Source organism: Oxyura jamaicensis, chromosome 4 (assembly GCF_011077185.1).
Source record: "Oxyura jamaicensis isolate SHBP4307 breed ruddy duck chromosome 4, BPBGC_Ojam_1.0, whole genome shotgun sequence".
NCBI classification, from domain to species: domain Eukaryota; kingdom Metazoa; phylum Chordata; class Aves; order Anseriformes; family Anatidae; genus Oxyura; species Oxyura jamaicensis.
The window spans coordinates 14,516,550-14,541,540 of NC_048896.1; the positions used below are offsets into that span (position 1 = coordinate 14,516,550).

Below are 24,991 nucleotides of genomic sequence, written 5' to 3' on the forward strand. Positions count from 1 at the left end.
GCCTCACGGGCTCGCCTCACGGGCTCGCCTCACGGGCTCGCCTCACGCTCGGCGGCGCCCGTGCGCGGGGCGGGGCCGCCTCGGCGCCGGTGCTCGGTGCCGCCGCCCGCCGCCCTCCGCCCGCACCGACCACCTGATCCCGCTCCGCCCGCCGCAGCCGCAGCCTTTGTGTGAGGAGCGGCGCGGCGCGGGGCGGCCCCATGAGGCGGTGAGGCGGCGCGGGATGGCGGCGGCGGGCGGCGGGCGGCCGCCGGGCCCCGACTCGTCGCTGGAGCCGTACGTGCAGACCCGCATCTTCAAGATCATCGTGATCGGGGACTCCAACGTGGGCAAGACGTGCCTGACCTTCCGCTTCTGCGGGGGCACCTTCCCCGACAAGACCGAGGCCACCATCGGCGTGGACTTCCGCGAGAAGACGGTGGAGATCGAGGGCGAGCGCATCAAGGTGGGCCGCGGCGGCACCCGCACCTCACCCGCACCCGCACCCGCAGCGCCCGGCGGCGGCTGGCAGCGGCCCCGCTCCTTGCCACGGGGCCGAATCTGTGCCCGCCGAATGCCCCTCGGGGCTCTCCCGTTCTCATTCCGTCCCGAGGGAGGGCAACGGGAAGGTTTTTCCTCCCCGCGTTGTGGAGACGTCCTCTGAACATACTGCTGCTGTTAATAAATAGCTACAGTGCTTTTTGCTATTTATATGCTGTTTGCTTGAGTCTGCAGGGGGGCTGAAACAATAGCTCGGAGTGAAACACTGCAAGCATCCAGCGTAACGGGGTCCTCAAAGCGTCAGGCCGGCCCCCGGCTTCGGAAGCTCGACCGAAGGAGCAAAAGGGTGAAGCTGCAGGGAGCTGGAGGAAGGAGCTGTGTGCAGAAACCAGAGCACAGCTCGCACAGAAACCACGAGAGCATATGGTTGTAGGCTGGCTAGAGGCTTGCTGGAAGGCCGGGAGCTTACACTAGCTGGTTGCAGTGGGCCTGACAGCTCTGATGTTAGTGCACAGGAATGTTAGGAAGCAATCGGGGGATGCAATTTCAAGGGAACTAAAATAGAACTAATTTGCTCTATGTAGACCCGCGTCACAACCGTAAAGAAATGCATTAACTCAGACCTGAGGAGATCTGCAGATCAACAAGCAGTGGGTAGAAAACAGCTTGGGAAGCACAGTTTGCAGCAGATCTTGGCCTGCCGGTTATGTGGATCAGCACAAGCAGCAGTCTGGGTGAAAGACTGACTTCTGGAAGAAGCCCATACTGCTATTTTGCAGACAGATGGAGAATCAAAAGTTGAGGGGCTGATCACAATGAGTGTAGAGCTAATGTTGGCTGATAAGAACTTTATTTGTGCTTTTAAACTGACCATGATTTTTTTCCTAAGACAAAAGGTGTTCATTCCCCCCCCCCCCCATGGTACCGTGCCTAGCTCCCTCCAGCTTATAACACCTGTTTGTGTTATAAGCTATAGTGCAGGCTGGCATGAAGCTGTCCTGTGGCCACTAACTTGAAAATGTTGCCATACTTTCTACCTTTGGATATTCCTTCTGCTCCAGCAAGCAGGACTGGGAGGCAGGGCAGCAAACTGCCCTTCTCCTAGGATCATGCATCCAAATGGGGAGATGGGATCAGTTCAGTTTAAGTCGCACTTGTTTGCAGCAAGCACCTCGGGGACAAGAGGCCTGGGGCTCTTGCTCCTGCTCTGCCCAGAACTAAACAGCCTGGGGTAAAGTGGCATGGAGATGAATGAGAGGTACCTCTTTGTTGCCAACATTTTTACTCTCTGAAAGATTGTGGGGCAGGCACTGTCACAATTCAGGGTGGTTCAGATAAATCACATTAATTTAGAAATTGCCAGCTTGCAACTTACAGAAGTTCTTACAGAAGCAGACTCGTAGCGAGGTGTGGGTTGGAAGGGACCTCTGGAAGCCATCTGGTCCAATCCCCCTGCTCAAGGAAGACCAGCCAGAGCAGGTTGCCCAGCACCATGTCCAGATGGCTATTTAAGATCTCCAAGGAGAGAGATCAGAGAGAACCTCTCTGGGCAACCTGCTCCAGTGCTCTGTCACCCACACAGAAAGAAGTGCTTCCTTAGGTTTAGAAGGAACTTCTGCTGTTGCTGGGCAATGCTGAAAGAGCCAGGGTGCTTCTTTGCACCCTCTGTCCAGGTATTTATACATATTTATAACATTGATTTATAACATATATATACATATTTAGAACACTGATGAGATATGCCCTCGGCCTTCTCTTCTCCGTGCTGAACAACCCCAGCTCTCTTAGTTTCTGATATGAGAGCTGTTCCAATCTCTTTATCATTTTGAAGGCCCTTTTCATCTCCATGTCTCTCTTGCACTGGGGAACTCAGAACTGGACACGGTACTCCAGATGCCACCTCAGCAGTGCTGAATAGAGGGGAAGGATCACTTTCCTCCTGCTGGTGATACTTTGCCTAGCACAGCCCAGGACACCATTAGCCCTCTTTGTGGCAAGGGCACACTGTTGGCTCCTGTTCAAGCTGGTGTCCACCCGTACCTCCAGGTCCTTTTCTTCAAGGCTGCTTCCCAGCTGGGCAGCCCCCAGCATGTCCTGGGGTTGTTCCTCCCCACGAGCAGGACTTTGCACCTCTCCTTGCTGAACTTCAGAGGGTTCCTGTCAGCCCCTTTCTCCAGATCCCTCTGGATGGCAGCACGGCCCTCAGGTGAATCAACCACACACCCTGCTTTTGTGTTGTTTGCAAATTTACTGAGGGTGCAGTCTGCCTCCTCACCCAGACCATTAACAAAAATGTTGAATGGCAATGGAAACAGTTTTGACTGCTGGGGTACTACGCTCATTACTGGCCTCCACCTAGACTTTGAGTGACCACCGACTACTACCCTCCGGGCCTGGATGCTCAGCCAGTGCTTGATCCACCTCACTGCTCATCCAGCCAGACTTCATCAGCTTCTCTGTGAGTATCTTATGGCAGACAAGTGTTGAAAGCTTTTGCTGAAAGAAAGTGCATGTAGGCAATATCCACTGCTCTTACCTTGTCTAGCAATGCCTCTAGGCCTGTTTGCCTGACTACCTGTTCGCTGGGATGGACTACTCTTGAGCTTGGAGGTGGAGATACTTGAATGTTAGCCAGCTTTCTTGGGGCCATCTTTTGTCTTTCCTTTTCAAAGTTCATCACTGTGGTCTCATATTTTGCCCTACTCCTTCCTCTTGGCATTCTGAGCTCCACCATCTCACGGTCAATGAGATGGCTTCAACCCTGACAGCCCTTCCTTGATGATATGAGGCCCAGCAGAGCACCTCCTCGTCTCCTCTGCCACTCGGGTCAGGAAGTTGTCACCAACGCTCTCCAGGAAACTCAACAGCTCTTTAATCCTAAACTTTAAGTTCTCATTTGGCTCTTTACCCATCCCCAGGCAGAGCACCATGTGGGAATGTTGCTCTTCTCTTTGCCCTGCTTCTTCTGTACTGCTGCAATTTTGTCGGGTTCTTTTTTATGGCATAGGTTTAGGTGGGCCAATGTCCTGATCTCGTGCAAGAGTGTTTCTGAAATGAGAAGCATTTTGTGGCATTTGTTTTGGTGGCGGGGGTGATGGTGAAGTGCATTAGGAAGAGGAGGGCTGTCTGGCAAGGCCTTTCAGTCAGGTAAGTCATCAGGCAGGGACTTTTCTCAGAGCACAAACAATGAAAGGGTGCTGACAATTCCTTTGAATATAACGGACCATTTGCAATGACTGAGAAATGGGATATGCTGTGTAGAGCCTAGCACTTGTCTGAGAGAATTGAAAGTGAAGGGAAGTGCTGATGTGAAGTGTCTTTCTTACCAGATGAGCTAGGCTTACTGTTTGAATTACACAAGCACATGCACTGTCATATACAGCCTTGGAAACTGTCAGCATATGCCCCCAAACCTCTGTAACTCATCCAACAATCCCCCTTCATCTAGATAAGAACTTGATGGCCTTGCCTGTGTCCTGGGGATGGCTCAGTGCTGCTGCTCCGTGCTGCACTGGAACAGCAGGAAGCCCTCCTGCCATCTTTCTGCAGCAACTGAAGCAAACCAACGTACTCGTGAAGCAGCAAGCCCTGCTGCAGGGTGGGCACTCGCTGCTCTGGTAGCCTCTTGTCTTCATGTGCCTCAAGAACACTGTGCTTTGCTTCCTAGGTGCAAGTGTGGGACACAGCTGGCCAGGAGAGGTTTCGGAAGAGCATGGTAGAGCACTACTATCGCAACGTGCATGCCGTCGTCTTCGTTTACGACGTCACGAAGATGACCTCCTTCACCAACCTCAAGATGTGGATCGAGGAGTGCAATGGGCATGCGGTGCCCCCCCTTGTCCCCAAGGTGCTCGTTGGGAACAAGTGTGACTTAAAGGACCTGATCCAGGTGCCGTCCAGCATGGCCCTGAAGTTCGCTGACGCTCACAACATGCTTTTGTTCGAGACCTCAGCCAAGGACCCTAAGGAGAGCCAGAACGTGGAGTCCATCTTCATGTGCCTGGCCTGCCGGCTCAAGGCGCAGAAATCGCTGCTCTACCGCGACGTGGAGAGGCGGCCGGGCCGGGCGCACCGGCTGGAGCTGACGCGCGACGCCAACGGTAAAAACGCCTGCCCGTGCTGAGCCGGGCGGCTCCGCCCGCTGATACCAATAAAGTCTGTGAGGCTGCACTGCCCCCGCCTCTTGCTTTGCGCGGAACGGCCCGGAACGGCCCGGCCCGGAACGGCCTGGAACGGCCCGGCCCGGCCCGCGGGAGCGCGCATGCGCGGGGGTGGGCGGGCTCGAGCGCCCCGCTGCCGCCATGAAGTAGGTTGTGGGGACGGGGGGGGGGGGGGGGGGGGGGGGGGCAAGGTAAGGCCGGGTGTCCCCGGTGCTCACGGTGCCCCCGGTGCCCTCGCCCCCAGCCCGCTGACGAAGGTGAAGCTGATCAACGAGCTGAACGCGCGGGAGGCGGAGCTGGGCGTGCAGGAGGCGGTGTCGTGGCACGCCGAGTACAAGGACAGCGCCTGGGTCTTCGTCGGTACGTGCGGGGAGGGGGTGGGGGGGCGGCGGCCGCGCTCCCGCCATCCCGTGAGGGGCTGCGCGCCCGCTGTGGCCGGTCACGGGCCCCGGCCCCGGTCCCCGGCCCCGTCCCGGTGCCGCAGCGCCGCCGCTGTCCCCGCAGGTGGGCTGCCCTACGAGCTGACGGAGGGGGATGTCATCTGCGTGTTCTCACAGTAAGTGTCCCAGCCCCGCCGCGATGGGGGCTGCCTCTGCGGCTGCTCGGGGCGCTCACGGTGTGTTTCAGGTACGGGGAGGTGGTGAACATCAATCTGGTGCGGGACAAGAAGACTGGGAAGTCGAAAGGCTTTTGCTTCCTGTGCTATGAAGACCAGAGGAGCACCATTCTCGCTGTTGACAACTTCAATGGAATCAAGGTGAGCGAAGCCGCCTGTGACGCAGCCGCGGTTACTCCTGACGCGTGGCTTTGAGCCGGCCGTGTCTGGTGTCCCACAGAGCACAGGGAACGGGTGTGCAGCTCTAACTACGTGACTGCTGTTGCAGATCAAAGGAAGGACGATCCGAGTGGACCACGTGGCCAACTATCGGCCTCCCAAGGACTCTGATGATTTAGACGAGGTCACAAAAGCTCTCCACGCAAAGGGCTGCGGAGTTAAAACGCCACCTCATACATCGTCTGATTCTTTGTCAGAAGATGATGATGTGCCAGCAAAAAAGCAAAAAGGTGAAACATGTTCCTGCCAGTCTTTACTGTGGATGGGTGGGACTGCATGGGTCTCCAGGGCCCTTAGCTCTTGGAAACAGCATCAGTGGGAACAGCAGGGATAGGTGTCTGAAATGGCTTCTGGCCTGAAGTAGCTTCTGGCTACCAGGATGAGCTGATTTGGCATGGTGACGCTGGCGTGGGGTGGGGGTGTCAGTTATTCTGAAATCAGCCTGGTGCTTGCAACTTGCAGAGGAAGCTTGTCACACACCTGAGCTGTCTCTGTGACAGGCAGTTATGTCGTCTGGGTTTGAGGCCTGTCTTTAACACACGCCTATTCCCCTATTAATACAGTAGTTCAGTACTGTGTTGAGCAGACTGAGGACATGGGATGGGGCCTTAGCATGGGGGAGAGGGTGGTATAAGCCAGCTAGAGTCCTAGTTTGAGAAAAGTGGGTTGGAGGAAAGAAAAAAAGCTCAAAACCAAGGCTGGAGACAAGGTGTCACCGCACAGAGCTGAAGAGATGCATGAAAATGAGAGAGGCAAAGGGGAGCAAAGAGGGAAGAGAATCATTGTCAACTCTGGAAATTCTCCAGATCCAGATATATTCTTGTGTGTGCATTGCTTAGAAAACAGAATTCACGGCAGGTGCTAAGTGTTGCAAAAAGTCCTCAAATTCACGAGAATAGCCTAGCTGGGGATAATACAAGATAACAAATGTTAAGGACTTAGGGTGACACTGGAGAAGAAAAGTGTCACGTTTGGCAACAGAATAGGATCTCTGGGGGGTAAAGAGGCTGTGAAGTATGAAGATTGGGCCAAGGGTGGGAGGAAACTCAAAATGGGAGTGGAGTTGGAAAGATGCTGGGGTGCTAGGTAGCTGTGTTGGGTCTGCCTGGGATGGAGTCACCTTTCCCTGCAGCAGCCCACACAGTGCTGTGCTCTGCACTCATAGCTGGAACAGCACTGGTATCACTCCAGTGTTATGTCTATTGCTGCATAGTGCTGGCACAACATCAGAACTCCTTCCAGGCCCCCAAGAGCCAGCAGGCTGGGGGTGGGCAATTGATGGGGAGGGGACATCACCAGGGCAGCTGACCTAAACCAACCAAAGGGATATTCCATAACACCTGATGTCACACTGAGCAATAAAAGGGGGCCTCTCATGGGGGAGGGTCTCTCCTGAACAACCGGTACGCGTTTTGAGGCCCTGCTTCCCGGGACGTGGCCGAACATCGCTCGTTGATGGGAAGTAGAGAATAACTTTTTTTTTCTTTCTTAGAAAGAGCTTGAGGAGCTGAGATAGTGCTTGCCGGACTGTCCACCCCTAAAGATGAACCTTTTGTTTCAGATAAAGAGAAGAATAGACAAGAAGGGCAAAAGCAGAGCTTGCAGTCTGTGAAGAGGGCAGTGTCTGCTGAGGAGGCACATCCTAGAATCAAGATTAAAAAGGAGAAGGAAGATCCTGCCTATGACCGGTATGCCAGTGGGAGTCAGCAGTCCTGGAATGGGTCTGAGAGGAAATATGCGAGCAGGATGCAACGAGAAGAGGAAGAGCAGAGGCATCAGAGGCCATCGGAGAGAAGAGGGGAAAAGAGCTCCCAGGAACACAGGGGACAAAACAGCTCGCGGGAAGAGAGAGAAGAGACTGGCAGGAAGAGTGAAAGGCACAGCAGCAGGCGAGAACAGTGTCCTGAGGGGACCAGATCCAGGGACCAGCGGGACAGTAGCACCAGAGAGCCCCATCCCAGGCACAGGGAGCGGGGTTCTACTAGAGATTCCAGCCACTACTGAGCGCTCATGTGAGCACCGCCTATGGCCATGGCTGCTCCCGCTGAGAGACAGCGGTGCTCCTTGAGCCTAGACAAAAATCCTGCACAGGGTTTCCTGACACCTCTGTGAGGATACCAGAGCTGGTCCATTCACCTCCCACTGCTTAGACGTTGTCTCTCATTTCACTTCTTGGGCAGGGGTCTCCTTGCTGTCTGTGCTGGCAGGCACACAGGTGTGGCAGGCTGCGCCCTGCAGAGCGAAGGTGGTTGCTGAGGGTGGCAGGGTGCTGTTCTCCGAGCTGCCCGGTGCCATCCTGGCAGGAGCATCCCCCGTCTCTGCAGTGAGAGGCGCTGGGTGCCTGCAGGCCTGACACGATGCCTGCGTGTCCTGGGTGCATCCAGCGTATCTTATGTGATGAGTCCCAAGAGATGTGCTGTTGAGTTAGGGTGCTTTTTTGTGTTTATTTTTTTAAAACTCTTCTTAATAAAACTGATCTGTTACCCAGAGGAGAGAACTGAAGCAGCACTGTCGTGTCCTGGTGTACAAGGTGTGCTTTTGTTTGTCAGGCCGTGTTCAGGCTGACTTGACCTGAACACCAAAGGCAATTGGCATGGAAATGGGGAGGGTGCAGGAAGGGACACCTTGTAGCAACCAGATACGGCTACAAGAGTGCTTGCTACGTTAAATTACACGGGAGGGTAAGACCGGGAATGGTTCCAAGCAGCCACCTAGCCGCAGCGCCTCCGGAGCAGCAGCTCGGAGGTGCTCGCTGGGGGTTTGACCCAGGGCTCTCCACAGCCGATGGGCTGAAAGGAGGCCTGAGGCGAACGGCGGCGTGCAGGGAAGAAGGGACGGCTCCGGAGGGGTGCGCCGTAGGGGCCGGACCCCCCTGACGGGAGAGATGGAGGGGGGGGCGTGGACGGAGCCGCGGCCTCAGCCCGCTGCCGCCCCCGGTGCACCGGCAGGGGGCGCTGGCCGCCGGCTGCGCGCGCCGCCCGCGTCGGGGCGGTTCCCGTTCCGCTCTCGGCTCCGGTTCCGGCGGCGGGGCGGCCCGCGGCCCAACATGCCATGTCCGCGCTGAGCTGGAAACCCTTCGTGTACGGCGGGCTCGCCTCCATCGTGGCCGAGTTCGGTGAGGCGGGGCGGGGCGGGGCGCGGCGGGGCGGTGCCGGTGCCGGTAGCGGTTCTCTGACGGGCGCTGTCCCCGCAGGCACGTTCCCCGTGGACCTGACCAAGACGCGGCTGCAGGTGCAGGGGCAGAGCGCCGACGCGCGGTTCCGCGAGGTGCGCTACCGCGGCATGTTCCATGCCCTGTTCCGCATCTGCCGCGAGGAAGGAGGCCGAGCCCTCTATTCGGGGTAAGCGCCGGGGCCCCGGCCCGCCCGGGCCTGCCCTGCTCGCGGAGCCGCTCCCGGGGGGACCGGGGCGGCGGCTGCCGCTGGGCGCCGCAGGGGCCGTGGGGGCTGATCGGGGTTATCGGAGCCGCCACGGTGCCTCTGACGGGCTGGGACCGACGGGGGGTTACCTGCGCGTGGGGCCTGCCGGGGCAGGGCTCAGCCGGGTCTCGTTTGTTCCCCCGCTCAGGATCGCCCCTGCGCTGCTGAGGCAGGCGTCCTACGGCACCATCAAGATCGGCATTTACCAGAGCCTGAAGCGGCTGTTCGTGGATCGCTTGGAAGGTCGGTGTCGGGCACGTCTCATCTCGCAGGAGGTGCAGCACGAAGCCTTGCGCTTTCTGTTCTGTGTGGTCTGGCTCGTTCCTTTCTCTGCCACCTTTCCCAGCTACGAATTGTCAAAGAAATTGAACTGTTTTCATTTTCTACTGCGTTTTGTTTGTATAATAACAGCAAGCACAGGTTTCAATATAGATTTGGGTCTCACTGTGCTTGGCACTGCCCGCAGTCACAGAAACGATCCCTAAGCTAAACACCTTCCCCTCCAGACAGATCTTTACTTTCCCCAGCCTTTATCTCTGTTTTGTGGTTTCAGAGCCCCCCAAAAAAACAAACAAACAAACAGAACAACCCAGCCCCTTCTTGTGTATGGCTCTACACACATACACTGGGCTGCGCATCTCCCCTCACTTGCTGTTGCAGCATTTCCAGTTGTGAGTACTGTTGTTTGAATATTTGTCTTCCTACAGGCCTGGGGCAGCCAGTGGCCTGGTCTCCTCTGGAAAGTGCGGTGGTCAGTACCAGCAAAGGGCCATACCTTCTTCCAACATAACTCTCACTCTAATACTGGGCCTGGAAGTCTTAGATACATTTTTTTTTTCCTCCTCTGGGACTAATTGCATCTAACTTTCTCTGCCTGGGTCACCTATTTTCTGTTCTCTGAAGGTGGCCACATATTCGGAATGTGGCCAGGTGGTGCTCCAGGTTAAAACTAATTTGTATCAGGTTGCCTTCAGAAATGTTTAGTTGCCCCACTTTGTCTACCTCTGTCTTGCCGATCTCTTCTGTGAGAAATGTGTCCCTGGGCACTGAAATCTCAGATAATTGTTTAGAATTTTCATGTGTAGAGGTCTTTTCCTTGTCTGATCAGCTAGAATTATCAGTCAGACCCGCTTCTCTCTGACAGCGTGTTGCTGTTGAAGCTTACTTTCTACCTCTGGCAGCTGAGGCAGTTGTGGGGATAGGTTTGCCTTGAGCTGGTTATAAGTTGCCAGTTTCTGCTTGTGCAGCTTCACCATGTGATTTGAGAACTTACCTTCTCTGTTCTCTCCGGAGCTTCTTGCTTGTTCAGTACAATCGGTACACCTTCTCTCTAGATCTTCAGAATCTGACTTTCTTTTCTTGGTTGCAGATGAAACGTTGTTAATCAATGTAATCTGTGGAGTGGTTTCAGGGGTGATCTCCTCTGCACTTGCCAATCCAACAGATGTGCTGAAGGTAAGAAGTATACGTGGCCAGAGACAGCTTCCCGTGGTTTGCTGTGTGCTCCTGCTTTCCAATGAAGATGCATCTTTCCCAGCTGCGGTGACATGTTCTCTAAGCCACTACGGGCATTATTTTTGGTAATTTGGGCTTGTTGAGAATGGGAGTAGAAGCCCAGAGCCAATAAAAAAGAGTTAAAAAAGAAAAAAAGGGGCAGCTCCTAAAAATCAAGAAATCTGTAGGGAGTCCAGGCTGTGTTACCTTAACTGGGAAAGGTGAGTGGGGTGGCAGCCAGCCATCAGACCTTGTCAGCTCCATTCCGTTTGATGACTGTGCTTAGCTTTGCTGATACAGTTCAGCCCTACCTGTTGTGAAGAGAATCTGGAGAACTTTCCCATACTTCCCTCTTGTGTAGTTCAACCTTCTCGGGCTACCTTCAGAAGAGAAAGACCATGCCTGTCACTCTCTGTTGCTTGAATTTTTCACTGCCCTTCCGCCCTGTTGCTGTCCCTGCTGCTTGCCTGCCCTCATCTGCTGCATGGTTTGCAGGGAGAGATCGTGTGGATAGTGGGATAGCAGTGTCTGCTGTAAGTTTCCCCATTCCTTTCCACCAGGGAGTCCATTGAGCTGCTGTCCTTGTCCCCCTGGGCAGACGCTGATGCTGTCCCACTGACTTGTGCATTTCTTTCAGATCCGAATGCAGGCTCAAGGCAGTTTATTCCAGGGTGGCATGATTGGCAGCTTCATCGACATCTACCAGCAGGAGGGTACCCGAGGCCTCTGGAGGGTGAGCACCACCTGACGGAAACCCCCCCACCCCCACCAGTAGCAGAATTAGCTTCATCAACTTGTTTGCTACTCCTGCTCTGGGTTCAGGTGTAGCTCTTGAGGAGAACTGTGAGCCAAGGATGGTGCTGAAGTCCTGCTTCTGGTTGCCAGACAAACAGAAACATGTCTGTGGTGGAGACTGGGTCTGTGCTAGGACTGGGTCTCAGCTGGATGGGGAGAATGGGAGCCATAAACTTGTAAAGTACTTCTTAGTATTTTGGTTTTGTGTGGTGAGGAAGTTGACTCTCCTGGTGGGCTGGCTCATAATTTGGCACAGTGAAGAGTTGTTCCCAGTTCCAGTGACTGGGAAGCTTTGTCATGATAACGTGGGTTTCCCTGAATTACTCAGGTGATATCAGAGTTCCTGTGAAATGGCCAAGCTCTGCATTGCTGCTGTGTTCTCTGTGAGCTGGTACTCAGTGGAATTGTATGTGCTTTTACCTGTTTCCTGAGGGGGGTGGTTGCTAGGTTATTTCCCAGATGGAGCATTACCTAAGCTCATGCTTGTTCTTTCCAGTAATTGTTTTGTCAGTTCCCAGATCAACATCCTTCCATTGGCAACTTTGGTAATACACGATCATCTCCTAAATCAACAGTCCTAACAAAGCAAAATCTAGCTGCTGTTGTGTAGCAAGGAGGACCTGGTCCTGGGAGGACCCCATCTGGCTCTCTGAACAGCTGCGGGTTTTGTGGTGCAGGCTCTCTTTTGGTGTCGAAACCCCTGGGTACTGTTCGGTGAGGGAAGATGAGTAAATTGTAGCCTAATTCCTGCTTGTTAGTGGCTGAGAGGGGAGAAGCAACATCTGGTTAGTCTAGTTGGGGTAAAACTGTCACGGTGCAGGATGGAAGAATCCTTAGCTTTGGGGTTAAAGCTGGGAGACAGTGAGCTGGTCTACCCCTAAAGCTGCAGCTGCGAGACAGGGCAAGGAGGGTACCGGGTAGATTGTGAGGGAAAGGCTCTTGACAGGGGAGTGGGGAGAGATGTTATGCTAGCTGCAGGCCTCCAGGCAGCAAACTGTGCTTGCGACTGATGTTTGTGCTCTGCAGGGTGTTGTCCCAACAGCCCAGAGAGCTGCCATCGTGGTTGGGGTGGAACTGCCAGTCTATGACATCACCAAGAAGCACTTAATTCTATCAGGCCTGATGGGCGATACAATCTTTGCCCACTTCATGTGAGTATTTGCTGCAGCTGCCGGACTCTCCAGGCTTGGCAGGGTATGCGGAGCAGAGGAGCAAGCTGGGATTTGGAGTGAGGTCTGTTTATAGAGCCAAGTGCTCTGGAACTGCCAAGAACAAGCTCAATACTTCTGAGAGATCTGGTGTGATCTTGGAGCAGCTCAGGATGCCCAGCAAGTGTCCCTAGAGAGGAGGAAGGAACCTAACAAATCCTTTTGGTGAAGTGAAATTACAGCTTGAATTTAGCTCACTGATGGCCAGAAATGCTGTTGCTCCATGTCTCTGCCCTGGTACAAACAGGGCAGGAGTTTTGGTTGCGTGGCTAATGGTAGCAATCAGTTAAAAGAGCTGCTCCAGTCCTAGGTGCTCATCTCTGCAGACAATGTCAGCTTGCAGCCATTGCTGTAAGAGTTTTGTGAAACAAAACTTTGCAAAACTGACCAAGAGAAGGCCCAGAGCAACCTGACCTAGTTTTGAAGTCAGCCCTGCTCCAAACAAGGGGTGGATTAGAGACCTCCCAAAATCTTTCTTCACCTACATTTTCCTATTATTCTTCTAGTGGACACTTTAGCTGGAGGTGCTGCAGTGCTTCTGTTGGGTTTGCCTGCTGTGGGCTGAAGGTGACAAGCACTAGACCATATGTGCAGGGAGGAGACTAGCAGCTGCATGCTCCCTCTTGCTGTCTTTGGTCTTCCTCCCTTCTTCCCTGCCATGAAGAAATGTTTGCTCTGGGGAGAAGGATGTGCACTTCCAAGAGGCTGCCTTCAGGTCTGTGTCACCTTGTCAGCACGAAGAAACACTTGCTGGACTGCAGAATGCCTCTGCAGAGACTTGGCAGTGGGCTCTGACAGGGACTTAATCAGATGAAACTGAGCTTTTACCTTCCTTAGCTCTCTGGGGTCTCAGAGTGGTATGGTTCCTTTTTCTGGGTGGGAACAGAGAGTATAGCTAATGTTTATTGCTAAATACCATTCATAACATTCAGTGAAAGATACTCTTTTGCTTACGTCACGGCCTTTCTGAGCCAGATTGGCCATACTCAGCTATTCTCTCTGATGTTTTGGTGCATATATAGTTCCAGTTTTACGTGTGGGCTGGCTGGGGCCATTGCTTCCAACCCTGTGGACGTGGTGCGGACGCGGATGATGAACCAGCGAGCGATAGTGGGCAGCGTGGAGCTCTATAAGGGCACTCTGGATGGTCTCGTGAAGGTAAGGAGGTAACAGGAGGGCAAATCCCTGTTTTTTAGAGACTGACCAAATTCAAGCTATTGAAATATGGATGGATGAACAGTCAGTGAGGTGGATCAAGCACTGGCTGAGCATCCAGGCCCGGAGGGTAGTAGTCGGTGGTCACTCAAAGTCTAGGTGGAGGCCAGTAATGAGCGTAGTACCCCAGCAGTCAAAACTGTTTCCATTGCCATTCAACATTTTTGTTAATGGTCTGGGTGAGGAGGCAGACTGCACCCTCAGTAAATTTGCAAACAACACAAAAGTGGGGTGTGTGGCTGATTCACCGGGGGGCCGTGCTGCCATCCAGAGGGATCTGGAGAAAGGGGCTGAGAGGAACCCTCTGAAGTTCAGCAAGGAGAGGTGCAAAGTCCTGCTCGTGGGGAGGAACAACCCCAGGACATGCTGGGGGCTGCCCAGCTGGGAAGCAGCCTTGAAGAAAAGGACCTGGAGGTACAGGTGGACACCAGCTTGAACATGTGCTCAGTGACAGCAGAAGAGGCAATGGGGACAAACTGGAACAAAAGGGGTTCCTTCTAAATATCAGGAAGGAATCCCATACTGTGTGGGTGATGAAGCACTGGCATATGTTATCCAGAGACTTTGGAGTCTCCCTCCTTGGAGGTCTCGAGCAGCTGTCTGAACATTGTCATGGGCAGCCTCCTCTGCGTGGTCTTGCTTGAGCAGGGGGATTGGACCAGATGGCCTCCAGACATCTGTATCAACCTCAGCCGTTCTGTGATTTCCTACAGCATGCACCACTGTTCTGAGCAGTCAGATTGCACACTGACAGAACATACTGGTCAGCGTTCCAGACCAGAACAGGGTCTAGAGTCACTTTCCTGTGATCTCTTTTGCCAGCTTGACCATTCTTCCAACCCTATGGGAGAAGGTTTTGTTAGTGAATGTTGTGGTTTAACCCAGCAGGCAGCTGAGCACCACACAGCCGTTAGCTCACACCCCTCCGCCACAGTGGGATGGGGGAGAGAATAGAGAGGGGGGGAAAAAAAGTAAAAACTCACGGGTTGAGATAAAGGCAGTTTAACAGAAGATAAAAGGAAGGGCAAATAGTAATAATGATGATGATGATAAAATAAAATACAAAGCAAGTGATGCACAACACAATTGCCCACCACCTGCTGACTGATGCCCAGCCCTGAGCAGTGCTACCCCCAGTCCCAGCAAACTTCCTCACTGGCAGGGCAGTGTCTCTGCTGGCCTGTCTGCTTCGTGCACCGGTTTTGGAGGTCTGTTATGTCACACGTGGCATCAGGGAGATGGGCAGAGCATGGGGCTGATAGGGCCGTGCTGCATAGTGTGCCAGGAAGCTCGGAGCTGTTCTGTGTTAAGGATATTGCACTCTGTGAAGGATGTTTACCGTGCCTACCACAATGAATTCATCCGCAACACATGGGCTTGCTGAAAGAACACTGCAGGTGTTCCCACAGCAGAGGTCCTCCCTGGGCCTTCGTCTCTCTGCAGTACCTGTGACTGGGCTCGAGTTGTGTCTCATAACTGATATCTCTTCTCTCTTCCCAGACATGGAAGAGCGAGGGATTCTTTGCACTCTATAAAGGTTTCTGGCCAAACTGGCTTCGGCTCGGTCCCTGGAACATCATTGTATCCTTCAGTGTGCTGCTGGGAGGCCATGAGTATGGACAGGCAGGGGAAGACAAGCTGTAAGTAGAAGTTCAGAGCAGAGGAGCTGACGGTGTACCTCTTTGTCTTCCTCTCAGTAGCCCAAAGTGAACTCCTTGTTCTGCTTGGACAGATGTAAACTGATGTGGCTGCAGATGGTTCAAGTGCCAAAAAATGCCACTGGTGGCGACTGCTACTTCTAAAAGCTCTGTAGGTGGCTAGTGCAGGGACTTCCAGTGCAGCAGCATGGGTACTTTCATGTAAAGTAAGTGCTCTCTCGTGTTTGGCTTTAAATGTTCCACTTGGCTTCACCTGCTAGAGGTGCAGCAGTTTCTGGGTTGGCTCCTATTTTTTGGGGGAAACTGGTGAATTTCTGCCCTTAGGACAGGTGCTGACCTGCTCTGCAGAATCAGCATTTCTGGATTGCTATAATGGTCCTTCTGGCCCTCTGAAATCGTGTATACAGCCTATTTTAAAGAATTCAAAATTCAGAAAGTCCCAGCCTGGGGCTAGTTACCTCCAATTCTCAGTGGTCTTGGCAAGCCTGGCCCAGCTTGCTTCTGGGTCAGTCTCTTCCCTCTCTTGGTAGCTCTCCCACAGCTCTCTTCCACCTCGATAGATCACTTTATGCTGCCTGGAAGAGGGACTTCCCCATGGGCTTTCTGTGCGGATCTACCTGCCTTGCCTTCTTAGGTATGGCCTGGTTATGAGGGAGGTCCCGTGCAGCTGTGCTGTATATATTTGTCTGTCCCAATTCCTTAACTTTCTCTTCAGTTTTTTATCACATATGAGCAGTTGAAGCGACTTCCATTCTGAGAGCTGACTTCATTCCACGGGTGTCATCTTCAAGACTTGCAGCAGTGTTTTGCTGCAGCCTTCCTCTTCATTTCACCATCCCCGTCTTTTGATGTTTTGGTACATGTGGGTCTGGACTCTCCCCCTCCCCCAAATGCATGGTCCCTGGAGCATGTTCTGGCTGAAGTATAACTGAGAGGCTGATTGCAGGTACTGCATGTTGTTTTTTTCCACACAGAAGCAAGTATTAACTGTGTACAAGTGTCTGGGCCTGAAGCAATATCTTCTGTGAAGATCTGTGCATTCCAGTGGCCTTTTGATGCAGCTGTGGTTTGTTGTTTGGCTCATGTGCATTGTTCTGCCGTGCCTGTGGGGTGAGGCTGGAGGCTGGAAAAGGGGTGCTGTCGTGTTTCCTTGCAGAACTGTAACCTCATTAAATTATTTATTGACTGGATGGTATGAGTCTGTGTTTGTGCAGGCTTACAGTAGGTATATTTTCCAGAGCAGATGGTGTGTCTGCCCTTGGGGAGAACATAAAGTATTTTTTCTGCACACTGTGTATCTTTTTTTTTCCCAAGTACATTTTTTTCTTATCAATTTTTACGTTTTGTTGTAATATAAAAGTTTCTAAAACACAGGTTGTTACTGTCAGGAAATTGTGACCTTAGTTTTGCAAAACCTCAGTCTCTCATAACCTTATTGCTTATATTATTTTTAAAGCAAAGTAAATTGATTTCAAACTGAGCTCGGATGCCCCACTTCTTTAAAATGGTGGTCTAACATTTCCAGTGTGATGCAGAACATCAGGTTATTTTCATCATTCTCTTCTGTGTTTTATTTTTATTTTTAACATATACATCTATGAAAGCATACAGCTTAGGATTTCCTATTTCCTTCCTTCTTTATGGGGCAGCTTTAGTTTGGATGAAGGTCTCTTGTGACATACAGCAATGCTTCCTGTTCATGAGTGCTGTAAACCGAGATTCTGTGTGCAAATTGCACAAGGGATGCTCGGCCGAACTGAGGGAATTGTTTGCTGTGGTTTTGCAAAGACCTGGGTGTACTGTACAAACTGAATGCATAAGGAATTTGACTCCAGTAAACTTTTGAACTTAAATCATGCCATGAACAGAGTAGTAGCCTGTAGGTATTCCTACAGGCCCACAGCTCCTTCTCGTAGGGCTGGGAGGATTGTTTTCAGAGGTAAACGACAGGATGCCAGAGACTGGGAACAGTGGATTGAAAGAAATGGATGACATGCATATGCTTCACCTTGCTTTACTCTTCAAGAGAATTTCTAAACATTGCAAGTAAATAAATAGTTGTGATGGATGAATATGAGTCCATTTGAGAAATGTAATTTAACTTCAGTTCCATAAATTCTTTTGGTTTTCTTTGGTGTTCCTGTAACTTCAGTTCCGGAGCAGTTTCTTCTGTGCAACTCCATGCTATATTGCTATTGTTAATTTTTGGACTGCTCATGTGACAGTTCTTTGCGATCAGCTGTTGCTAACCTGTCTTTGTTCTTCAGGCTGCCACAAGGAGCTCCTCAGAAATGCATAAAGAATGTATCCATGGCCACTTTGTTGTTTGTATTTTTCAATGGGAGGTGCTGATGAGAGGCTCTTCTTTCCCCCATCTTTCCATTGGATCAGCTTCCCCACATGGCTTTGGAGATATTCCTTCCACTTGCTTGAGTGGTCCTCAGCCCCTTGAGATGTCCCTTACCTGAACTTTCACAGAATGTTAGGGGTTGGAAGGGACCTTGAAAGATCATCTAGTCTGATCCCCCTGCTGGAGCAGGAACACCTAGATCAGGTCACACAGAAACACGTCCAGGTGGGTTTTGAATGTCTCCAGAGAAGGAGACTCCACAACCCCCCTGGGCAGCCTGTTCCAGTGCTGTCACCCTCACTGTGAAAAGGTTTCATCTCGTATTTAAGTGGAACCTCCTATGTTCTTCCGTTGCACTCTGTCAAAAATGTTGCCACACGTCACCCTGCCTCGTTTTGTCAATAGTAACTGCAAGTAAATGTGTGGTGGTGGTGATCTCTGCAGATGTGGCACAGAGGTGAAGGCTGGTTGTGAGCACTGCCTCACATTACGTGCCTTACCACAGTGCTAGATGTTTTCTGAAAGTGCTCATAAAGCCCTTTGTCCCCACAGCATCTTACTTTTGCAGCCAACAGAGAAGAAAAGCTGAGTCCCTTTGGGTTTCTCACTTGGTGAAAGACGAGTGTTTGGCTAGCTGTTTCAAAAAAAAAAAAGAAACCCAAAATCCCAGCCTTTAAACCTCAGTGGTAACTGCTTGTGCAAGTGGCTAGCACTGTCAGAAATGTGGCATTTTTAAGGAGGTTCATTGCCTCAGGTTGTTCTTCCTAGAAAAACTCCCTAAACGGGTCTTATTTGCTCAAGCATGTGTGTTGTTGTTTTTTAACATTTTCTTATTCGTACCAAGCGATATGTGAGAGTGTGGCTGAGTAGTCTGCGTATCTAGTTAGTCAAACATGTGTTGATGTGGATCCTGTAATTGCCTCAGGAAGCAGGGGTCCCTGAGCTACCAGGGCCACAGCTGCCCCACGCTCAGCGTTGGCCTTGTTCATGCCCTGAAGGCATTACCAGCTCTGCCTTCACTGGCTGTGCCATTTTGCATCGCACCCCAAATGTTTCTTTATATGAGACTCCCCATGGTCCAGGGCCACAGAGGCTGGGCGGGGTAACAAGGTGGCTCTGGAGTACTCCTGCCACCCTGTTCCCCATGGAATTACAGCGCCGTGCTGCGGACTGGCTGCCCCTCTGAGCCCAGACCTACTGTTACCTCTCTCCAAGTGTCCAGCCCTCCCTCTCTGGGGTGACCCCAAGGGCTGTGGGGAAGGCGATCAAGGAAAGAAGTAAGCAGCATCTATACAGCAGGGTGTCAGGAGGGGTCATGCAACCTGGTGGGAGAGAGGCTGGGAAGAATCAATTCACCTGGACAGGAAAAAAGAGGAGGCTGTAAGGACACCAGAGTTCTTCCCCATGGCTTTTTGTGCAGTGCAGACCCAGGGTCTTCACAGGCCCATGGTTCTGTTCACAGTGGCCTCGATTTATATGTTTGCTGCATCCTTCCTCCCTGCTGCAGTATCCACAACCTGCCCTGTACCATGCTCTACCCTTGGCTGGTGCCAGAGCCGTGTCCTTGGCCATGTCCTGCCCTTGGTTCTACTCTCAGCCTCTCCCCAGCAGCCTGCTCTCCTCAGATTGCTATTTGACAGAGGAAGACTTAACCTTTCCGTGTTTCCTCGCAGCTTTAATTTTCCCAGCTCACATGGCAGGAGAGGTGGGTGGCTCTTGGCACTCTGTAAAGGGATCAGTATTGTTTCCTTGGTCTCACAGGAAGAGGCTGCCCTCGGTCTGGCAGTGACCCTGCGGAAATGAAGGCCCATGAGCTGTGCCACCTCTGCATGCCATGAGGGTTGTACAATTGTTACTGCTTGTGCTCCTTCGTTAGCGCTTGGGTCAAAGCAGGGCATTGTCTCTGCTCAGGTCTTTGGTGCTTGGCTGGGGGTGCCCACCTCCCCATGTGCCATCACAGCAGCACTGCTGGACAGGGAGGAGCGACCGGGGTACGATCCTAGTGCCGGAGTGGACTATGGCCTCCAAGCAGGTCTCACGGTCATGCTGCAGGAGATGTTAGAAAGGCCAGCGACAGTGTGGGCAGCCCTGGGGTGGGAGATGCTGAAGAAACCTGCGCTGGGTCTGCTGCGCTGCCAGTGGGGCAGGGAGCCAGGGGAGCATGAGTGGGCTGTTTGTGAGGAGAGCAGCGTCAGCCTGGCCTTGCACGGGCTTCCTGCCCAGGTGCTCTCTGCTCACCCTCCTGCTCCAGGGTTGTCTGGAAACGTGGCTTAAGGGGAGGGACCTGCGTGGGCACAGCGGGTGCCGTGAATGCGCCGGTCCCTTCCAGCAGGCAGCAGCACAGCAGAGCTCTGCTCCTCGGCCTGAGACACCACTGCACCCAGTGCTCTCACTGCACTACCTGGAGAGTGAGGGGCTGCGCCCGCTGCTGCCTGGTTGCTGCGCTGTACATACCAAGGAGTACCAGGTGAGGGATGCTCTAGGATCGTGTTGGAGACACACAACCTTCAGGCTGTGCTCCGCAGTGGCCAGACATGGCTAGCTCGGCACTGGGAACCATCCTTGCTGTTCTGGCCTCGCTCATCATCACTGCCAACGTACTGGTGGCCATCGTCCTTCTTCGCCTCATCCAGAAGAGTGGCTACAAGGGACACTATTTTGTCCTTAATCTCGCTGTTGCAGATGCCATGGTTGGCTTCACGGTCACGGGTCTGGTCATAGATGAGTTTTCCAAGCCCTTTTATCCGCCTCACATCTTCTGTGTCCTGCGGATGGCTTTTGTGACTTCCTCTTCTGCTGCTTCTATCCTGTCCTTGACTCTTGTTGCGTGTGACAGGCACTTGGCCATCAGAAAGCCTTTCCACTATTTGCAGTTGGTCACAGGCTTGCGGGTTGGGGTGCAGCTGGTGGGGCTCTGGCTGCTTGCTGCTATCATTGGCTTCCTCCCAGTCTTTGCCCCGGTCTTTCAGAAGATCTCTGCCCAGGAAAAGTGTTCCTTCTTTGGAGTTTTCCACCCCACCTACATGCTCACTGTCTCCTGCATCGGCTTCTTTCCAGCACTGTTTCTCTTCATTTACCTCTACTGTGACATGTTGAAAATTGCCTCTGTGCATGTGCAGCATATCCGTGAAGTAGAACACGCAGGGCTGGCTGGGAGCTGCCCCCCACCCCACACCACTAGTGACATGAAGGCCATGCGCACTGTGGCTATCCTCATCGGGTGCTTCGCGCTGTCCTGGTTGCCGTTCTTCATCGCCAGCATCGTGCAAACTGTGTGTACCGAGTGCTTCCCCTACAAAGTCATTGAGAGCTACCTCTGGCTGCTGGGACTGTGCAACTCCCTCCTGAACCCCCTGCTCTACTCCTGCTGGCAGAAGGATGTGCGGCTGCAGTTCTCCCAACTAGCTGCCAGTGTAAAGAGGAGAATCCTCCTTCACTTGGGCAATCGCCACCGTTTCCCTGGTACAGGCACCAAATCCCTTCCTACCGTGTCCTGCTTGCGGCTCCAGGACTGACGTGGTAAGGAGTAGCAATCACTGGCTTTCTGGGTTATCTCCTCCACCACAACCATGAACTCGGGGCCCACCAGCTGTGGAGGAGATCATGGACAGGGTGGGACAGGTCTGGATGCCAATTCCCAGACACCAGCACGGCCAGCATAGCTGGTTTTGCACCAGCTCCAGGGCAGCCCAAATTGCAGGTGCATAGCACGTGTTAAATTTTGCTTGGAGAGCCTCAGCAAGAACAGCCTTGTGTCTGCTGGGACCAAGCCCTCAGCACCCACTCCACAGGCTAAGATCCTTCACCTTTTGCTGCCTGGATTCCCCAGCCCATACCTGGGGTCCTTCTGCACTCCCCTCTGCCTGCAGAGCCAGCTGTCTGGGTCAGGTCTCCCGGCACCTGGGGCAGGGCTGCTCTCACTGTGTTGGCTTTGTTGCCCTTGGCCCCTTGGCCAGATGCAGTAGAGACTGGGAGATGTGTGCGCATCCTAAATCTGTCCAGGACCACATGTGCTCCCAATCACTGCCCTATTTAAACTCAAAATCCTACAGATGCAGTCTGGGCTGTCCCCTGATTGCAATCAATTCTGCATCTGGAGAGGTGGCAGGCTCATCCCTCCCCCAGGCTGCACCCACCCCAGGCAGAGGTGAGGGGTATGGGCCCGGGGTCTCTGCTGTGGTGCCGGGCATGCAGTCTGGGGACTGCTGTTCTTCAGCAGCAGCTGTACCTGCACCAGAGCAAGTGCTGAACAGCCCCAGGCACTGCATGCCTGGGAGAAGTGCAGGGCAGCACACGTTGTGCTGTCACTGTTTGGCTTGAGCTGTAAAGCAAGTTAATGAGTAACTGACTGAATGCTGAGCTTTAACAAAGGAGCAGGAGGAAGAACTTGGAGACAGGGAAAACCCTGTGCAGAAGGGCTGCTTTGTCCCACCAAGGCTGTAGGATTGGTTATGGGACTGCAAAGGTCCCTCTATGCTGGCTCACGAGGTGGGTGCACACCACTTGTGGAAGTCGTCTCACACTGTGGTGATGGCCAGACTGCTGGCCCTGCTGGAGGCTATAACATTTAATTGCTTTTTTGTTAAACCACATCCATTTAATCCACATAGTAATAAATTTTCCCTTAAAAGAGGTTTCTTAGCTAAGAACTCACTGTAATCTGAAGATGAGGATGCAATGCATAAAATAGCAGTTGCTTCTACCTCTGTCACTTACCCTGCTAGTAGATAGGAAGGCTCAAGGCCATATCCTATATGCGTGCAGAACCTGCCTTGGTTCTGAGGCCATCCCCATACCAGAGGAAGAGAAAAATAACAGAAGTGCTCTGTTAAAAACAAAAAAACAATAGGCGCTCTGTGGCACTCATCTCTCTGCCTGGGAAAGGCCTGAGACCAAACACCATTTATCAGATCCTGTTCCTGGCTAGGGGAAGAGCTTGAGATAAGGCTCGTATAGACCTGGCTCTGTGTGTGTGAACTGGTGCCTTGCAGGTGGATGTAGTGGGTGGATCCAGTCTGATTCAGTTCTGGGGATCAGTGCATCATCTGTCTGCGTGATGTGTTTGCTGCGTGAGCTCCAACAGCTGTTGCTTTGCAAAGCTGACCTGTCCTTGCTGAGCATCTGACGATGCTGAAGCCATCCTCTGCCTCCCTCACGTGTGCTTCCTGCAGCACATCACATGCGAATGCCCACCGTGAACGGAGATGCTTTGCAAATGGGCCTCTTGCTGCTGCCCGAGCTTGCTGACTGCTGCATCCACTGCTGTTCTGCTGCCCACAGCCCCACAGCGGGCCCAGCCACGGACAGCGTTTGTGCCTGGCACAGCACCACAAGGGACAGCACATCTGGGACGTGCGGCTATCGTGCTGGGTGCCCAGCAGCAGGACCCCTGGATGTGTGGGCCTGCAGCCACCAGGGAGCCCCTGTCTGCCACTGGGATCACAAACTCAGACCACCTCGGTGCCAGAAACGCCGCAGAGACCCAGGGTGGTGGCTGGACGGGGAGATAACACCCTTCTGCCGACTGCGTGGCTGGAGAACGTAGTCAAGCTGGAAACACAGCATCTAGCAGAGGATCCCTTGCTGAGCATCTGCGCCCTGTTGCTGACCTGCTTGCCCTCCCCCTCCTTGCGCCCGTGCCCAGCTCTGCCAGGCGCTGACTGGGAACCGAGCACTGGGCGTGCTGGGAGGCCGCGGGGTGCGGAGGGCCCGCCGCGGGGAAGGGGGCGAGGCGCGGCTCCCCTGCTTGCTGCCCCACCGGCTGGATAAAGTCCGTGTCTGCAATATAAATAAATAAACAAACAAACAGATAAATAATTAAATTTATTAATTAATTCCTTTGAGAAAGAGGAGGAGGAAAGGGCGGAGGTGGCTCCACCCCCGCCCATCCCGGGGCGCAGCCGCCATGAGGCCGGGCCGGGCCCCTCAGCTCCGCCCGCCGAGGCCGCCGCCGTCCCGGCGTGCCGTGCGCGCGCGCCCCCCCCCCCCCGCCCCCTATCGAGGCGCCAGCCAATGGGAGGCCTGGGCGAGGCGCGCGGAGGGGCCGCGGCGCGGATGTTCGCTGAGGGCGGCCGCGGCGGGGCCGGGCGCGGGCCGGGGCCGGGGCCGGGGCCGGGGCCGGTGGGTGAGTAAATGCGGGGCAGTGCGGGGCGGCCGGGCTGGGGGTCAGTCCCTCGCTGCGGGTGAGCGGGCAGGGCGGCCTGCGCTGCGTACAGGCCCGAGTCGGGCCCCGGGAGAGTCTCGGAGGCAGCCGGGAGGGGCTGCGGGAGCTGGGCCGGCGGGCGGGGAGCTTTAGTCCAGAAGTGGCCGCCGAGAGGCCGGTCTCGGTCGGTTCAGGCGCTGCTGCATGGCGCACGGGCGTCCTCAGCGGCAGGCTGCCTCTGCGCAGAGCAGCCCGCGTCGCGGAGCGCCAGGAGGCCGTCCGCGGTGTCTGGGTGGGTGGCGGGGAGGCGGCTTGTAAGGGCTTATTTCGTGCGTGGGACCTGCGGGCTTCCTCTTCAGCTCAGCGGTCATCGAAACGCCACGAGGTGCTACAAGATGGAGGGTGAGACGAGGCGAATTGGCCGACGCGAACCGAGTGCCGCCTGCACAGGCCGCTTCTGGTGCTCCGAGAACGGCTGGGAAGGGGTAGGAGCGGCAGCAGCGCCTCGGCCGCTGGCTGTAGCTGGCGCTGCTCCCACCTCTCCTGAGCGCTGGGCAGGCCCGGCCGTGCCCCGCTGAGTAACTCACATCTGTCCCGTCCTGATACAGCTGCACGCAGGAAGCGATCCCAGGTCTGGGCACGCTCACAGCTAGCAGTGGTGTTAAACTCCCCAGCTGCCTGAATCCACAGAGGTGCTCTGCAGTACACTTGTACGTGTACACAGATGTCTGCACGCGCGTGGATTTGGTTCTCTAAGTGTTATCCTCGAGCTTTATACTTATGCGCTTCTTGCTGTCTTAATTGTTTTACTCCTATTTTGGTACATACCTCAAGGTCCATCTATTCACAGCAACGTACATTCAGGTCATGCTGCACATAAATGCTTTTGCTCTTTAATGCCATGCTTCTTACCCAAACACATTAGTCCTTGGATAGATTGCTCATTACTCCACATACTTCAGTCACTTTTTATCTCCCCTATACTTGCGCAGCTGCAGTAGTTGAGCACCACATTTTCCTGACCTGCAGAACACTGCTGCACGGCAGTGCAATGACAGGTAAAATGCTAAGGTGACCTGAGGCAGCTGTTTGTCCAGCAAACCTGAATTCCTTCCCTGCTGCTCCAGCTTTTCATCACTTATCACAGAGTATAGCGATAGAAGCATATTGACTTTAAAAGCGGATGGGTTTAGATTAGGTATGAGGAAAAAAATGTTGACTGTGACGGTGATGAA

The 24,991-nt window shown here is 53.7% G+C and overlaps 5 protein-coding genes across 8 annotated transcripts in view; all 5 read left to right on the top strand.

Moving 5' to 3' along the window:
* The first annotated feature begins 96 nt into the window (after positions 1 to 96).
* RAB33A (RAB33A, member RAS oncogene family) lies at positions 97 to 4,653 on the top strand. Its single transcript, XM_035325510.1, has 2 exons — positions 97 to 445; positions 4,148 to 4,653. Exons 1-2 carry the CDS (start codon positions 224 to 226, stop codon positions 4,601 to 4,603), a joined length of 678 nt encoding a protein of 225 aa, XP_035181401.1. The 5' UTR covers positions 97 to 223; the 3' UTR covers positions 4,604 to 4,653.
* A 36-nt stretch (positions 4,654 to 4,689) lies between these two features.
* RBMX2 (RNA binding motif protein X-linked 2) lies at positions 4,690 to 7,983 on the top strand. Its single transcript, XM_035325511.1, has 6 exons — positions 4,690 to 4,786; positions 4,885 to 5,000; positions 5,145 to 5,196; positions 5,268 to 5,397; positions 5,525 to 5,705; positions 7,037 to 7,983. The coding sequence occupies exons 1-6, from the start codon at positions 4,782 to 4,784 to the stop codon at positions 7,477 to 7,479; spliced, it is 927 nt and encodes a 308-aa protein (XP_035181402.1). The 5' UTR covers positions 4,690 to 4,781; the 3' UTR covers positions 7,480 to 7,983.
* Positions 7,984 to 8,460: 477 nt separating this feature from the next.
* On the top strand, positions 8,461 to 17,581 carry SLC25A14 (solute carrier family 25 member 14). Of its 4 annotated transcripts, XR_004750096.1 has the most exons (10): positions 8,461 to 8,590; positions 8,669 to 8,816; positions 9,043 to 9,137; positions 10,264 to 10,349; positions 11,026 to 11,121; positions 12,210 to 12,334; positions 13,414 to 13,549; positions 15,107 to 15,187; positions 15,980 to 16,126; positions 16,239 to 17,581. XR_004750096.1 is itself a non-coding variant. In XM_035323605.1 (9 exons), exons 1-9 carry the CDS (start codon positions 8,527 to 8,529, stop codon positions 16,019 to 16,021), a joined length of 873 nt encoding a protein of 290 aa, XP_035179496.1. In that variant the 5' UTR covers positions 8,461 to 8,526; the 3' UTR covers positions 16,022 to 17,581. The 4 variants fall into 4 exon arrangements, 2 of the variants coding, with proteins under 2 accessions (XP_035179496.1, XP_035179495.1); XM_035323605.1 differs by having other exon boundaries at positions 15,980 to 17,581; XM_035323604.1 differs by lacking the exons at positions 15,980 to 16,126; positions 16,239 to 17,581 and adding an exon at positions 15,825 to 15,930 and having other exon boundaries at positions 15,107 to 15,246.
* A 1,079-nt stretch (positions 17,582 to 18,660) lies between these two features.
* On the top strand, positions 18,661 to 22,426 carry GPR119 (G protein-coupled receptor 119). The gene has a single exon (XM_035323606.1). It carries the CDS (start codon positions 20,149 to 20,151, stop codon positions 21,127 to 21,129), a length of 981 nt encoding a protein of 326 aa, XP_035179497.1. The 5' UTR covers positions 18,661 to 20,148; the 3' UTR covers positions 21,130 to 22,426.
* A 1,288-nt stretch (positions 22,427 to 23,714) lies between these two features.
* Positions 23,715 to 24,991, top strand: part of ENOX2 (ecto-NOX disulfide-thiol exchanger 2) — a 46,909-nt gene continuing 45,632 nt past the window's right edge. The window contains exon 1 of the mRNA XM_035323600.1: positions 23,715 to 23,738. The gene's annotated coding sequence lies outside the window, so the exon portion shown is untranslated. The remainder of the gene's footprint in view (positions 23,739 to 24,991) is intronic.